Source organism: Engraulis encrasicolus, unplaced genomic scaffold (assembly GCF_034702125.1).
Source record: "Engraulis encrasicolus isolate BLACKSEA-1 unplaced genomic scaffold, IST_EnEncr_1.0 scaffold_42_np1212, whole genome shotgun sequence".
Taxonomy (NCBI): domain Eukaryota; kingdom Metazoa; phylum Chordata; class Actinopteri; order Clupeiformes; family Engraulidae; genus Engraulis; species Engraulis encrasicolus.
Window position 1 is genome coordinate 122763 of NW_026945731.1, and position 17378 is coordinate 140140.

At 40.7% G+C, this 17378-nt stretch overlaps 1 protein-coding gene across 1 annotated transcript; it reads left to right on the plus strand.

Annotated features, from left to right (window-relative positions):
• The first annotated feature begins 2459 nt into the window (after positions 1-2459).
• Positions 2460-16812, plus strand: LOC134444012 (uncharacterized). The gene is made up of 6 exons (XM_063193501.1): positions 2460-2511; positions 3747-4064; positions 4180-4419; positions 5244-5275; positions 6197-6256; positions 16582-16812. The coding sequence occupies exons 1-6, from the start codon at positions 2460-2462 to the stop codon at positions 16810-16812; spliced, it is 933 nt and encodes a 310-aa protein (XP_063049571.1).
• Positions 16813-17378: the final 566 nt, after the last annotated feature.

Sequence of the window (17378 nt, forward strand, 5' to 3'; positions counted from 1 at the left end):
TTGTTTGATATGGCAACTGTGGCAGTCTGTAATCTTAGGAATTTTAAACCAGAGTGCAGTGTTGCCAGATTGGGTAGTTTCCCGCCCAATTGGGCTGCTTAGGATGGCTGTGTGCGGGTAAAAATGGCATTTAGCAGAAAAACCCGCCCAATTCTTGCCATAGAATTCAATAGAATTTGTGCTCCTAGGCGGGTTTTGAGCATTTTTTGAGCTGGAAATCTTCAGCATCATCTGGCAACCCTGCCAGAGTGAATTGTAATGGCAAAGTGAGCATTCATGCATCTTAGACTGCAGCAGCATGTGGCATCTTAAATGGGGCCAGTGGTCCAAAGAGCCTTGATAAACAATTCAAAATGAAATTAACTCAATTTTAAAAATGTTAATTTTCGATGCTCAAACATATTTTACACAATAATTTGGAAAGCAGAGTATTGAATGATAGAATAATTGCATCCGTGTTCGCTACTGATTACACATATGGTGCATTTCTTCAAAAGTATTGAAAATAATAAAGGGATGCATTTATTACTAGATATTGCTCTTCCTATTAAGGTTAGTGGGCATGCCAAATACTATTTTCTTTAGCAGTCATCATGGCAGGCTCATATGCCATCACATAACAAACAAGGGAGATGACCACAGAAGTGAATTTAAGGAATTCTACAAAACAAGAAAACGTTTAAGGGTGGGTGAAGTGCTGTGAGTCAAGGTTATACATGACTGTGTAACACTTAAGAATATCAGTCGCTTATAAAGTATTAGTAACACACTTAGTACATAATGGAATAATCATGAACAATAAACCAACAAATGTTTGGAAATGAGTAAGAAATACTAGGTAAATAGTATCATAAAATATTCATGAAACAATACCACAGCTTGTAACCTACACAGCCTATAACCCCTTCATGTTCACCATTTTGGTCATAAGAACAAACTCTACAATGGTGATGAGTATCTGAACTCATTGCTATTGAAGTGTTGTAATGGCACAACACATCTCTCTGCAGGTGAAGAAGTGTTACTACATGAAGGGCCACACACAGTATACTGCAGCTGTAACGTTCATTGTACAGATGATTCTTTTATATCCTGAAAAATAAGGTGGGAGGACGTATTTGAAGATTGCATGCAGCATCACTGAGTTGCAATGAACACTGAAGTCCTTGTCTCCACTGACGGAGGGGGAATCACACCCACCCTCCCCCATGTTATTAGTCATCTATTACATGACAGATGTTCAGAAGTGTGCAGGGCCACTACTAAGGTTTGCATAAGTGGTCAGGAGGCCCCCCTCATAATTAAATAATAATAATAATAATCATTCCAGTATTCATAATTCCAGTATTTATAGCATACGTTTCAGATATAGCTAATAATAGGTGAAATTAAGACTGTGGTGTGACTTCATTGTGGAATTGTGACCACTTCTGACATATTCTGTCAAAGCTGTGAAGCAATTGAATGTTGTGGCTGGCTACTTAAGTTCACAGCAAAGACACAAAGGGAATGTAGGGTATTAGGCAAAACAGTTTGAGTTGAGTTGAGTTGAGTAATGGAATGCACATTTCTTAAAAAAAGGCCATTTTGATAAATATTATTTTTGTAATGTAATTTCACATTATATTTTGTCATTCTATTAATATTGTATTTTTTTGTCAATCTGAATTTGGGAGGCCCCAATTTTGGGGGCAAAGAAGCTGAGGCCCCAATCGCTCTGCGTATTCTGCTTATGCCTAGCGACGGCTCTGGAAGTGTGTCTGGTTCTTTTTTCAGTACAACACAGACACTGTGCACTGATACATGTACAGAATGACACCACACAATATTAAACAATATTTGGAAAAGGTGACATGTCTCTTGTGAAAGTGCACTCCTTCTGACAAGCTGACCTATTCTCCAATGGAACATTGTGCTGTGGTGGCTTTTATAATCTACTATGGAAATTAATTGTTACAATGTGTGACCCACATGATACACACCCTAGCACATATGGCTTTGAAGGTTTATGATATGTTTCTCCTTCTGTTGTCTTTTCACTGTGTGGAACAATTTTACAGACCACAAGACAAAGAAAAAAAAGCCTCCTGTAGCTGTGAAAACAACAGGAAATGTGGTGGGCCCTGCACCTTCTATCAGAGAGAATACTGGATGTCTTTAAAAACATCCACCATTTGCCCTTAATTGTCATTTAATGTGTGATCCACATGACACACTCTGACTCATATGAGTTTGGGCCATCGATTCATCTTCATTTTTATTATTGTTAGTTCTAATGAATTATGCTGTATGTTTCTCTTTACCTTCTCTGTTATTGTCTTTGTACGGAACAATTTTGTAGGCCGTGAGATCAGCATGACTCCCTCCAAGTCATGTGTGAATAACTACAGGAAATGTGGTGGTCCATACGAACATCCTGTAAACCCCCTCACCTCTCTTCTCTTGTCTTGGCTGAAACGATGGTGGACTTGGTGCTCCTGCTGCTAATACAAACTCTCAGACTTCACACAGGTAAAGCACAATATCAAAGTAGCATAATAATAATGGGTTCTTATATTAAAAAGCTAAATCATAGGCTAACTTACTGTATATGTATTTGCATAAAATGTGTGTTTTTTATTTGCTATGTTTGGACAAACTTACAGAGTTTCAAAATACTGGTCTCAAGATGTGTATTAAGCATAGCTTTATTAGGAGAGAGTAATACTAGAATATCTGGATTTAGCATTACACATTACACTTCATTCTTCCTCCCTTGTTATTGAGCACCAGAATATAATGATTCTAGAATGGGGAAAATGGGAGACGTCGTTCATTTTTGTCACATGAGTGAGCATCCCAAAGTTTAAGGTTATGTAACAGCTAATGGAATTTAAGTAATAACGATGGCAGTGTATGAAACACATATCATTGTAATTACACCTGGGGGATATATTAAGAACGAGGTTAAGTGATAAACCAGACTTAGTTATCCTACAGGAAGTGGTTAACCTGCTAATCGATATACGTGCAGGCGATATACGTATGTGTGTTTTATTTTATGCTGTTATGTGCTGGGGTGGGGGGATATCACTGGAGGACAGGAACAGGGTAAATAAGCTTATCAAGAAAGCAGGGTCCATCACTGGTGTGTGTTTTAATACGGTGGAGCAAATTTTAGAGGAGCGGACAATGATGAAGGTGAACAATGTGCTGGGCATGGACGAGCCTATTCACAAAGAGTGGCAGGAGCCAAAGGCCTAGACCTAAGTGCTTCACAGAAAGGTTTAGAAGATATTTTTATTCCTGAAGCAATCTGTCTTTATGACAACAGCTGCTGAGTGCTTTTTTAGTGCTTTTATGATGTTGTGGCAATAGCTTGCGTGTTTTTTTTATGATGGACTGTTTCTTATTTATTTCTTAGCCCTTATTTATTATGTGCTTGTCTTATCTTGCTGCTACGTGTTGTATGGATGGCTAGGTGACATCCAATTTCCCTGTTGCAGAAATCTCTCTCTCTCTCTCTCTCTCTCTCTCTCTCTCTCTCTCTCTCTCTCTCTCTCTCTCTCTCTCTCTCTCTCTCTCTCTCTCTCTCTCTCTCTCTCATTTATTTAAGAAAATGCGGACTCAAAGCTCTTCTATTAGATAATTTACCTCTACCACAAGGTTAACTTAACCTGGTTTACTACCGAACCAGCTGTATACCACCCTGTAATGATGAGTCTTGTAAACGTGTTGGTACTGACCATACCAAATTGTCTCCACAGCGGCCTGTGCTCCAGAGAGTGTGTTTGCTGAAGAGGGAACGTCCATCACCCTGGTCATGAACAGAAACAACACTGCAGATGCAGATCGTATCGTTTGGACTTTTAACCAGACGAGCATTGTTACATATCTTCCACATCATAATCATGCAGATCGCAAATTGAAAGTTTCACCCTCCTACCAGAGCAGAGTAGAGTTCAATACCAGAGACCTGTCTATGGAGCTGAAGAACCTGAAGAAGAATGACACTGGACTCTACACAGGAGAGATGACTATGGAGGGGACTAAGACTGCTGTTGAATACTTTCTCTACGTTTTGGGTGAGTTTAAAGATCTGTGAAATGATAGAAGCTGTTGAATTAACTCCAATGACTTGTGTTTTGTGTGTCAATATGTGGTGTGTGATTTTGTTATTATTTGCATGTGTGTTCACAGGGCCAGTTGAGAAGCCAGTCCTGACTACACATATGTCTCAGGTGATGGTGTCGTGTAGAGCTGGTGACCTCTCTGTGACCTCTAGCTGCAACATCAGCACCTGCACACAGGATGGAGACTCTACTCATGGTGGCCTCAGCATCTTCACCAGGCACGGCTCCATCATCTGTAACCATAGCAACCCAGTCAGCTGGAGCCAGGATGCAGTGGACATTGGGGACCTCTGCCAACCTGAACCAAGTAAAAATTATTAGTATGTTAGATGATAAACAATAACTACAGTGGAGCATAGTGTTATTATTAGTTTGTTCGATAAGAATAAGTGGATTTCAACATGAGCTAATGTCAAGAACTTTATGGAAGAGGGCTTGAGATAAGAGAAAAGTAAAATTGAAAAGTGACTCTAATCAGGCTGTTTCAAATGAGCAAAAACATTTCTCTCCTAACTCATCTCTTACATTGTGGCAAAACACTATGGCATGCTTGCAGGGACTGGTGATGTGGAGCAGACCTTTGTTTGGGCCTATATTGCTATAGGAGGAGTAGCACTCGCAGTCCTCATCGGCAGCTGCTTAGTAATGTCAAACAGACAAGGTGAAGACCATTACATTACATTACATTACATTACATTACATTTGGCAAATGCCTTTAACCAAAGCAACTGACAATCGAGGACATCATCTTAGCCTACTACACTTGCAGATACCACTTGAAGGCCATGACATGTCATCTCGGTTGAATGAGGTTTTTATTTTTTTATTGTTACCTCCGCCAAGGAGGTTATGTTTTCGGTCGCATTGGTTTGTCTGTCTGTTTGTTTGTCTGTCTGTCTGTTTGTCAGCAGGATAACTCAAAAAGTTACGAACATATTTGGATGAAACTTTGTGGAGTTGCTGAACATGACAAAAGGAACAAGTGATTAATTTCTTGTAGTCCGGATCACGATTGAATTGCAGGACAGCGCGAATTTTAGTTTCTAAGTCCACAAAATAAGGTAGAGACTTAAAAAAGTTTTTTTTTTAAAAACAGCCTGTGATTTTGTTTTCTGTTTTTTCCCCCACTAGGTTCCACTTCCAAACTACATCATTCAGTGGGGGTACGTCTATGTATATTTCCCAACAATTTTAATCAACTTTACTTTGTGAGAGTTAGAATTGGGCTTGAGATGAGTTAGAAAGTAAAAGTGAAGAGCAACTCTGATCAGTTAATTCAAGGTTTGATTTGTAGATTCAAGATGTCCATCTCTAGTAATAGGACAACGATAACACTTGTCAAGTCAAATTATATAGGAAGTGGGGCACGGTACCTCTATGGCCGGCTTCGATTCCAGCTGCCTGTCTCTCTTCCACTTGTCTCCTGTCACCATCTCATCTCTTTACAAGCCTTTGTTGTTTTTTCTCAGACAGGACAGTGAAGTAGAGACAGGAAGTTAGTTAGGTGAGAGAGACGGGGAAGGGTCGGCAAAGGACCTGGGCCGGGATTTGAACCCGGGTCGGCCGCGTAGTAAACAAGTGCCCTACCATATCAGCCACGGTAGGGCCGGAGCTGGTTTCTAAGCAATTTTGACATGTTTGTAGGTAGAGTATACATAGAGGAACACTGTGTGAGATGTAATGTCATTCACTAATGTTACCTTTTTCATGAATACTTACCACCACCATCAAATTCTAAATAGGCCTATTCATTATGACTGGAAAAATTGCACTTTTCATACATGAAAAGGGGGATCTTCTCCATCATCCGCCATTTTGAAAAAAATAGCTATTTTTAGCTACGAAAATGACTCTACTTGGACATACTAGAAAATATTTGTTCATTACTTGTAATGTAATTCATGTAAATATCAAATTTGGCGATGGCCAACCCTTTTTCAGTGAGCAGCATAGTTGCAGTACCTTTTTTGGCCATTTCCTGCACAGTGCAATGTACCACACATCACATAAATCAGGAACAACCTGGAGTTCTATGTTGTGTGTTTGATGTATGCTTGGTTGACTTTGTCTCTTTCCTCTTGTAGGGAATCTTCCCCAATGGCATGTTGCCAGACGATACTTGGACAGAGGTGATCTACTCCACTGTAAATCCAGAGGAATGAGATTACGATAAAGTTGCATTGACCCCTGGCTTTTGTTTTCAGTGGCTAGTATGAACAATTGATATGCATTGGCCACAGTCTTTAGAGTAATTAACCCCTTAGCGCAGAACCTATATTATAACCTTACTGTCATCAAAATTGTAATGGCTGTGTCTTAATCTGTTACTTAAGGCTCTCGGTACTGTCATAGCAATGTAATTAGTTGAGTGTTTTCAGCCGGCGACCCCATCTGCAGTAAGAGGCTACGTCAGTAATATTTTCCCAATGTATTCCCAATATACATAGTATATTTATCATTGATTGCTGAACTGTTTCCTGTGATTTGGGAGGTCTCCCTTCATTTAAAAAAAAAAAAAATGACAAGGTACTACTTGTATGAGTTTCTGAGTGTTTTTTTTCCTCTCTTTTTCTTTTATTTATGGAATACCAGGGAGATATTGCTGCATTGTTTTAAAGGTTATAAATGCTAGAAATTAAACTACAAAAATATATCAAAACTAAAAACGTATTAACAGCCTAAAAATCAGGACCATCCACACATTACCCTGAGTAGCCTCCACACGGACAGCACAAGGTCAGAATGAGTTGCTTTTGGCCTTTCCTTACACACGCAGGCACGCACGCACGTACGCATGCACGCAGGCACACACACACACACACACACACACACACACACACACACACACACACACAGTAGATGTGCAATGCATTGAAATTTAGTTAAAGCAAGAACATTCTGTTTACACAGGAAAAGGGCCTGGCCACATTCTGCAAACACTTGACACATAAGACGCAAACATCAACACCTGACAGGCAGCCGGCTGTACTAGTCGCCGTGTGTGTGGTCACAGTTTCTGCTTTAGCATAACAGACAGGAGGCCTAAACCACAAAAATGGCAGCAGACAGTTGACTGTTGACATGTAAAGGGGTCCTATGCTTTGTTGTCGTACTGTGAGGGTGTTTGTGCAGGATTTAAAATAATTTGATTTTTTTAAATTTAAAAGAATTTTCACCACTTTCCTGTTAGTATTACACACTATTATCCATTGTATTTGGTTTGGTTGGGTTCCACAAAACACAATAGGTCTATTATATGAATAAGTGGCAGTTGTTCTTTCCACATAAAGCAGTGCATGACTGAATTCTATCTAAAAACTAAACGTTAAGAAATGGACTCTGAAACCATTTCACAGAATATTTCTATAATCATCAGTGGTGGTTAAACTGCGCAACCACCTTTAAGTACACGTCCCCATGTCTCCTCTCTAGCAGGCGTTGGTTACGCCAACGAGGCTCCCTCTGTGTGAATGAGCACCACCTCCACCTGCTGGTCATTTTTATGTAGTGCAAGACCCATTGGTTCAGACAGAGGAATCAGTATAACCAGAGAAGCTGAAGTGCTAGATGTGATCTTTCGCAGGTTAGGTGCAGTGAATATGTCACCACCATGTGGATAGTGCTTAATGTGTGAAACATTTAAACTTAGCTTCACATTAAAGCATTATTGTATAAATGAAGCAACACAGCTAACAGTTCTACATGGGTAGATGACAGTTTGGCAGAAAAAAAAGATTTTTTTTTACAAAACATTGTTTATGAGGGAAAAAAGTATACACTGTAAAAGATTGCTGTGATTTCACATTAGAATTCTACATCAAGAAGATGTATATACCAGTTTACTATTCACTGCTGTAATGTGCAATGCATTGTGGGATATCATATAGAGTACAATTCACAATTGTAAATGTACAGCAGCACATAGTACTTTTTACAACATACTGTTGTAAAGATCTGTTTTGTCAGGGCTGCTGTCCTAATGCAAATGTATGCAAAGCCACATGCAGAAATTATGGAGCTCAGGTCACATTCTGATTGGATGCTTTTAAAACATGCATACAGGCCTGATAGAGGTGGAGAGAATTTGAACTGATTTGAACTCTTCAATCGCACACACCTGGTCATGAGCAAGGAGGTAGACATAGGAGGGTTTACAGACATCATCGGAGTGTAGTATGGAATGATCGCAAGGGAGTCCAATTTTCTTCTTCCATGGTCAAATTGGAAGCATGGTAAAGTGTGGAACAGGTCATAGGATACAATAGTGAATGTTTGTCACCTGTCCTTAATTATCCCCCGCAATTAATGCTGACCGACAGCTGCAGTAAATTTGGCCACAAACTGAGCACTGACAACCGGATATCCTCTTTCGACCAAATTTGTGGAGTACAAATTTTATCCATTATGGCGTTGCACCCACTGACCATGTGCACCATGTCATTAAGCATAAATGTATTAGTTCTATGGCATTAAAGCAACACCCTCATACTACGAAGCCAATTGGAGCCAATTTGGATTGGAGCATTTATCCCATTTGGGCTAGTGAATCACATATAGTTACACACACTGGTCCGTAGCAGTGGGCTGCCTGCTGAATGGTGCCCGGGGAGCCTTAGGGTCCTTGCTCAAGGGCACTTCAGCTGCGGTCCGGTCGGGCATTGAACCGAGAACCCTTGGGTTGCCACCCCAATGCTCTAACCACTGAGCCACGACTGCCCCCAACAACTACACTGTGGCCAATGCATTTTCCATTGAGTGATACTGCTTATCCAATCTACCTTCTTTGGTCATGAGCCAGCTGATTGTAAATGACGTCCAGGTGCGCTAATTTCAGCTCAGTGCAATTCAAAACGGGCTTCTCTCTGCTAAAAGGGCATGGGAGAGGCCAATGATGGTTTGTCCATTTATACAGACGATGGGCAGGTCATAGAGCATAAACGATGCTCAGGTGTGGCAGCCCCCTGTGGTTCAATTTGGCTTTTTGATGGCTTCGGCAACAGAATATATCTCAAAATCCCATGAGAAGGAATGGAAGCAGAGGCCCAGGACCATTATTTTCAAAGGCTGTATGTTGTGAAGTTTCCAGTGTTTGCGTTGGAAGAACGCAACAATTAGCTGGCAACTTGTTGCTAGCAATTTGTTGTAATTTTACAACAATTAGCTGGCAACTTTTTATTGCCAGCAATTTGCTTTAATTTTACTTCAATAAGTTGGCAACTTTTCACCAGCAATTTGCTTTAATTTCACAACAATGAGCTGGCAACTTTTTTGCCAGCAAATTTGTTGTAATTTTACAACAATTAGCTGGCAACTTTTTATTGCCAGCAATTTGCTTTAATTTTACTTCAAGTAGCTGGCAACTTTTCACCAGCAATTTGCTTTAATTTCACAACAATGAGCTGGCAACTTTTTTGCCAGCAAATTTGTTGTAATTTTACAACAGTTAGCTGGTAACTTTTCACCAGCAATTCAACTCAACTTCACCTTACTGGTGCAATGTGCAATTAATGAAGATTGGCCAACAGGCTGGCCCACTTGAGCCATGAAACTTCCCACATATTAAAAGGACAGGTGTTTCAGTTATTTTGTCCAACCACTGTGTCCAACCAATGTTTACTTATAAACATGGATCAGAATGAGAACTTTTTGGAACTGAAGTTTTGATATGTGCATTAAACAAGGGCCAAAACCATTCCATTTAAGAATATCCTTATACTTTGTTAAACACTATCTTAGAAGGAGCCCAGTCTGTTTTTAAACTGTAGTTCTAGAGCAGGAGCATCAATGATTGGAACATTCTAGGAACTTGTTAGCTTTTTGATACAGATCTCTCTTGTTACTCTGTTGTCACACTCTATACCTAACCAATCTGTCAATTAGTGCCTTGCCTCACTTTATTACTAATCACTTTCATGCCGTGATTCAATGATTGCCAGCACCTGCCCAATGCCTAATTACTCTGGTCACATGGTTCACTTGCCCCACTATATAAACCTGGACTGTCACACTGCTTTGGTTGCTTGTCTGAATGGCACAGCATAGCGCCTGACTCACTGGCGCTCACTGGTACTGGCAATCAATTGATTAGCCGACTAGATGAGTGGTTGGTTTGTTGACAAGGTGGCTGACAGCATAGTGCCAGTTGACCAGCTAGCTGCCTGGCAGGTTGACTGACAGCCTGTCCGCCTGGTCAGTTGACTGGCTTGCTGCCTTGCTTGTTGACTGGCTGGTTGACTGGCCAGCTGCCTGTCCGGTTGACTGGCTGCCTGGCTGGTTTAGCCAGGCAGCCAGTCAACCAGCCAGTGAATCGGACAGGCAGCTGGCCAGTCAACCAGCCAGTCTGTCAAGGCCAGTTGGCTACCTGGCCGGTTGGCTGCCTGACAGGTTAACTGGTTGGGTTGTTTCATCTTTTGAGAGCCATCTTGTAGCATAGCATGTTTTATGGTGTTTTTTAAATAATGTTAAATTGAGACCACTTGATTGGTTTGACAAATGCATTTCCATACAGTCCTTATAGTGACTGTTTTTGTATTCCCCTTTGAGATAACTTGATAAATTAAAGTCCTCTTGAGGATACTATCACTGTCATTATGACAACACTGTGCTGAGTGATTTATTATTACATGCAAGGCTGAACTTATACAAATATATGCTTAGAGCAGAGTGGCATTATGGTACCATGCTATCTCAGTCAAGGTGGAGGTTGGGGACGGTACCATGTTGAAAGCATCTCAGACATAGAGGCGGAGAGCGGGGGTGGAGGCGGGTGGAGGCGGGAGGAGGCGGGCGGATGAGGGGGCAGGACATGTGCCATGGTCAGAGTAGTTTTGAAAACGGAACAGTGTTGTAATTTTAAACGACTTGCTGGCAACTGTTTTTTTCTGCAATTTGTTGTAAATTTAAAACAATTTGCTGGCAATTATTCCCCATCAATTAGCTGTAAATTTCAGTTTGAAATCTTTTACAGTGTATGTCTACATAGTGCAGTAATTAATCTTTCTAAAAATCCAAGTGGTCACAATGTCGATCTATCAATTGATTATTTATTTACATTGATAAAGCAATTTGCTGAAAATATGTCCTTTGGTGTGACATTAAGAAATAAATATATTAAGTAATGTAGAAATGGCTTGATGGAGTTTTATGAACATTGTTACACTCTTCATATTTATTGAATTTGAAGTCTTAATTTAATGAGAAATAACCATTTAAGGATTTTTTTTCCCCATTACAGGTGAGCTTATTAGAAACCTTCGAGGAAATATAGGGATATCTTTCTTTTTAAATGTTCAAAATTGTCAGAATTTATACTAACATTTCAGAGATGATAATGTGTTCTTCTCTAATGCAATATTCAGTGTTTATCAAATTTATTGTTAAACTCAAACAAATATTTGAGCGTTTTAAAAATGTCACACCGTAGGACATTCATGTCACACTAAAGGACAGAAATGCAAAACTGAGCCAGAAACAAATGTATCAACATGATTATTTTGTCTTTTGATCATAATGTAATGTTGTAGTCAATATTGACCTACAATTTATACTTATAAGTCTTTAAGTCATAGATTATCAGCCTATCGTAACACTTAATGACAGCCATGCGGTCATTAAATTTAGCCTGCAGAGCTCATAAGACTCATACTGAAGTGTGACGTTGGCATGACCATCACACCTCGCCCTCTTTGTAGGTATGCTATGACTGTCACACCATTGAACCTGTAGTGTGTAGTGGCCAGTGCCTGTTTGGTATCTCAAGCTGGACAGCACATTTATGCTATATTGAGCTCTCCACAGCATACTTTATTCATATATACTTCTCTATACTCTCTCACTCATCTTTCCTTCACTGTTACCGTTGTATTTTATGGTTTCAAAGCACCATTAATGACATTTTATATCCTTTGACAGTATCTAGAATCAACAGCAAATATTCATCAACAATGCATCAAGTATAAATTCCAATGGCCAATAAAGGAATAAGTAATACACAATTTGTATCTAGTCAAACAACAAAATAAACAAAAAATGTACAACCAGTTGTTTTAAACTCTATTTCTCAGATATCTAGTCCTTTGGTGTGACCAGTTTGTCCTTTGGTGTGATACTTAAAAGTGTCACACCATAGGACTTTTACCATCACACCATAGGACTTTTACCATCACACCATAGGACTTTTGAGCTTTTGAGTTAATTTAAAGCCATGTCGTTGCCAACTGAAATACAATTTCACCTTTAGTGAGATGCATTTTCATACATCTACATAAGAAAAAAATGTGAAAAATATACACTATTGTCAGAATGTACATTATGGCTGTCACACCAAAGGACTACAAAACTAATACATCTTGTGGTAGCAAAACATAATTGATTGATTGAAGAACTCTGAGAGAAAAACCTAAAATCCACCCTTGCCATTGGCTTCTTAAGGGTCTAAAGTCACAATTTATGTTCCGCTGGAGCTTCAACAATAGATAATTATCCACAGAATTAACCAAAAATATGATGTCACACCACAGGACATTGTTTTCTGTGACAAAGTTTCATAAGTCCATACGGTCTCAGAAAAACAGGAAAAAAATTAAGCTTTGCCACTTGCTAAAATAGACACCTTGAAAAACATGCCAGGGTTGTTTAGACAAATGACTGAGCTTTGATTATTTATTTAAAAATGTTTTAATATGGAGAACCAGGCTTGCCTCAGTCACACCATAGGACAAATGTGACATTTGACTCAAAGTATACTTATTTAAGCTCTGGATTTATTACACATTACTTTTTCACAACAACGACATTAGTTTAATCATTTAAAGCATTGACAATTTTGAAAGCATGAATTTACTTAATTTTAAGAGCCTGCGACAGCAAAATTTACACGTCACGTCATCTACCCACATATTATTGTTAGTGCTCTAACCCAACCTCCTCCTCCACTGAGGTACCCTGAGCATGGTACCGTCCCGCTGCAGTGCTCCCGTTGGGCGCTGTTTCGGGCTGCTCCCTTGCACAGGTGAGACATAAATGCAGTTCCGTTGTGTGCAGTGAGCACTGTGTGCTGTGGAGTGCTGCGTCACAAAGACAATGGGAGTTTCCCAGGTGGGCTCTCTTTTGGTTCTTTAACTTTCAATTGGATGCCCTACAGTACGTTGCTGATTTCAATTGGACGGGACTACAGTACGTTGCTGATTTCAATTGGACGGGACTACAGTACGTTGCTGATTTCCGATTGGCTTGGCTGATAAACCCACTCCACGAGGTCACATGCACGACCATCCACGATGTCACATGCACGGCCATCAGTCACGATGTTATCAGCAATGCTATTGGCAGATGGGTACACTTCATCAAAATGTTGTAGAATATAAACCCAGTTCCAAAAGTGCATATGTTCAATGATTGTATTTCAACAGTTAAACCATTAAAACACGGCGTTATAAATTTGCTGTTACCAAAATGGCAATGACCACGTAGTGCATTACTAAAGGCCCTGTGGTATGTCATTGTACACTCACCGGCCACTCCATTAGGAACACCTCTCTAATGCTGGGTTGGACCCCCTTTTGCCTTCAGAACTGCCTGAACTGCCTACAACAAAACTCGGGTAGGCTGTGGCATTCCAACAAAGATAAATTGGCCCAAATTGTGCTAAGAAAATGTCCTTATGCCATTATATCCCAAGCCTGAAATGTTGATGTAAAGCAGGGTTGACCCAAGTTTTCATGCTGTTGACGCCAAATTTGGACCATTCAAACTGAGTGTTGCAAGACTCATCAGACCAGGCAACATTTTTCCAATCTTCTAGTGCCATTTATGGTGAGCCTGTGTAAATTGTTGCCTCATTTTCGTGTTCTTAGCTGACAGGAGTGGCACCAAATGTGGTTTTCTGCAGCTATAGCCCATTTGCCTCAGGATTTGATGCGCTGTGTAATCAGGGATTCTCTTATGCATACCTCGGTTGTAAGGAGTGTTTTGTTTTACTTAATGTTGCTTTTGTATCAGCTCAAACCAGTATGGCCATTCTCCTCTGACCTCTGCCATCAACAAGGCATTTTTGCCCACAGAATCGCTGCTCACTGCATTTTTTTTTCTTTTTCGTACCATTCTTTGTAACCCCTATGGTTGTGCTTGAATATCTCAGTAGATCAGCATTTCTGACATTCTCAAATCAGGCCCTTCGACACCCACAGCATGCCATGTTAAAAGTCATTTAAATAACCTTTCTTCCACATTAGTACATTATAATGCTCGGTTTGAACTCTATCAGATCATCTCGGCCATGTCTACAAGCACAAATGCATCGAGTTGCCACCATGTGATTGGCTGATCAGAAATTTGCCTCAATTCACAGTTGTAACAGGTGTTCCTAATGTAGTGGACGGTGAGTGTATAGGACTATGGTAGTTAACTTTTCAATGACTATTACAGCATGCCACTGAAGGTACAACGTGCATTAAGGGGGTACATCCTGTTCAAACTGCATGTTTCTTTTTATCTGTCATGAAACGCAACAATCATTATATACTTTTGGTGACCTAGGACATCCTGTGTTTTTCCAAACGGAAGGTGTGCAAAAGAAACAACAGCTTCATCCACTGACCTCTATGTTTAATAATAGATGTCATTGATTTCATCATCACACACGAGAGACCTCCTGCTCATGCCTTGTTCCCACCATTCCAGACAACAATGGGCGCTGTCATGACAACCAATCTATCTCTTCCTCCCTCTCTGTCTTTGGAGTGTAGCCTACTGCAGACAAAAGATGGAGAAACCTCGAGGTCACTTTAGTCTTTACCATGCTTGTTAACATCTCTTCAAGGTCACTTTAGTCTTTACCATGCTTGTTAACATCTCTTCAAGGTCACTTTAGTCTTTACCATGCTTGTTAGCATCTCTTCAAGGTCACTTTAGTCTTTGCCATGCTTGTGTGTTAGCATGTATTCCATAAAGGTACTACATCATCATGGAGTTATCCGTGCATTATAATGAGTGAGCAGGGTGCCCTTGTCTGCCACTGTAGTGATTCCATGGGGAGTACAACATTTACACATAATATATTCAGCAGACCCAATGCCTTATCAGTGAAACATGCTGCACGTGTTTCTGATTCATTTTTGTTTGAGCTGAGATAAAATAACAGAAACGTTCTCATGGGCTCTATGATGTCTCTGAGATAAAGGATGTAAAATTACTGAACCATGTACAATAACATGTACTACAATAACATGTACTACAATAATGTTTTGCGCTGACTGGGGATGCCTGTCCAGTCAAGCACCTCTTCCACCAAAGCAAACTGTTTGCCCCCAATGATGTTGACTCCATTCACACAGTCATGGAACAAGCTAAGATGAATCTGTTTCCATGGAGGGTGGAAGATGGTCTGACCTTACTCTGCAATTTTAATTAATTGGCGTTCCGAATTCAAATTAACTTTACTCATAATTCATAGAGAAGAAACAGGTCAACTGGTACAGTTGGTGGCATGGTCAATTAGCATATCTAGAAGCATGGCCATCTATGACGTGTCTTTTATTTGTCTGGCCCTTTGGCTCTCAGCACCAATTTATTTTTGTTTGTTATTTGCTACCTCTCCTTCTCTATTATATCATCGATAAACACAGTAGTTAATTAGGCGTCCTCATGGTGGTTAGAGTGGACACTGAAATGAAATGCCTCTTTAATGAGTCACACTGCATTTTAATTTTGTTTGTTTTGTTTATGTCCTCCAACCTTACTCTACCCGTGTATCTCACTTATGTATAGTACTTGTTTACTTGATAGATAATTTCTATATGTAGGCCAGTATTAGTATGCATGCCAAGAAACAAGCTACTACGTTTTAAGATGGGTACAACACAAGCGCATGCACACGCACGCACGCACCACGCACGCACGCACGCACACACACACACACAATTAAGAAATGAAGAGCATTATGCCCCATTGCTGTTTGGAAACAATTCCTGTTTGCGATTAAACGCTTAATTGAATAGGTTTCCATGGTCACCACTCCCACACATTTTAGTGGCTGGCTGCAGCAGCTGTTCCACGTGCGTGCCACTGTGATGTGTTGGCATAAAGGTCATTATGTGTTGCCACCGCTATGGACATAATGGCAGCGTGGAGGTTAATTGCTCCATGTCATACTGTACTGTATGTACACACTTTGCTCATGTATGTCCTTCCTGGACAAATGGAGAGTGGAGTGTGTGTTGTGCAGGGCCGCTGCTAAGGCTTTGGAGGCCCTAAGCACAACTGGTGAGCAGACCCCCCTCATAATTCAATAATAATAATAATAATCATTTTAAAATTAATAAATATATGTTTTGTAATGTAATTACCTATTTTTTATAATGTTTAATAGTCAATCTTAATTTCAGAGTGCCCCAATTTTGGGGGCAAAGTGCTTGGCTCCCCGAGCACTGGTTGGTGCCCTAAGCTCTCTGCATACTCTGCTTATGTCTAGCGTCGGCCTTGGTGCCATGGCTTGGCTGGGCCAATCAGAGTTGGCCCTGAGTTGGCCCACATTCGACGCAGTACATCATGTGGTGCCAACTCCGGACCTGAAGCGAGAGCTGCAAACTTGCTTGGCGCGTGGCCGCTTGTGTCTTTGTGCCACCGCGCGCCCGTGCCCTTGCCCGTGCCCGTGCCCGTGCCCGTGCCCGTGCCTGTGCCTGTCCTCCGCTGTAAAATGTAATTATCTCCCAGGTCAGAGCTGCGGTGCCCTGCTCTTAATGAACTCAATTATGGATGTAATGTCCCTGGGTCCAGGACCCCCACCACACCCCCACCCCTCACACACACACACACACACACACACACACACACACACACACACACACACACACACACACACACACACACACACACACACACACACACACACACACACACACACACACACACACACACACACCCCTGTGTTATCGCATAATTATCATATTACGCAGTTGCCGGGCGCAGGTGAAACAACAGTAGAGCTGAATGTAATTATTTTCTCTTCTGCCCAGTATAGTCAGCTTTGTGGATGTAGCTAATTATTTTTTGGTTGTTACACGTTTGCTGCTTACAAAGGGTGTAAGCATGCATATTTTAGCAGTGAAGATAGAATGAGAGAGAGACGGAGGAGTGGGGTGGGGGCTGGGGTGCAACTTAAGCGTGCTTATTTTAGCAGAGGCGATAGGGAGAGAGAGAGAGAGAGAGAGAGAGAGGGGGGTGGGTTGGAGGGAGGAAAAAGTTGTTGTTTTGTTTTGAAAATGCTTT

Bases quoted from the DNA above. Each gene is read 5' to 3' on its own strand.
- LOC134444012 (XM_063193501.1), top strand. From the start codon at position 2,460: ATGGTGGACTTGGTGCTCCTGCTGCTAATACAAACTCTCAGACTTCAC. The intron at 2,512-3,746 runs GTAAAGCACAAT...TTGTCTCCACAG, and splicing joins AACTCTCAGACTTCACACAG to CGGCCTGTGCTCCAGAGAGT. The intron at 4,065-4,179 runs GTGAGTTTAAAG...GTGTGTTCACAG, and splicing joins ATACTTTCTCTACGTTTTGG to GGCCAGTTGAGAAGCCAGTC.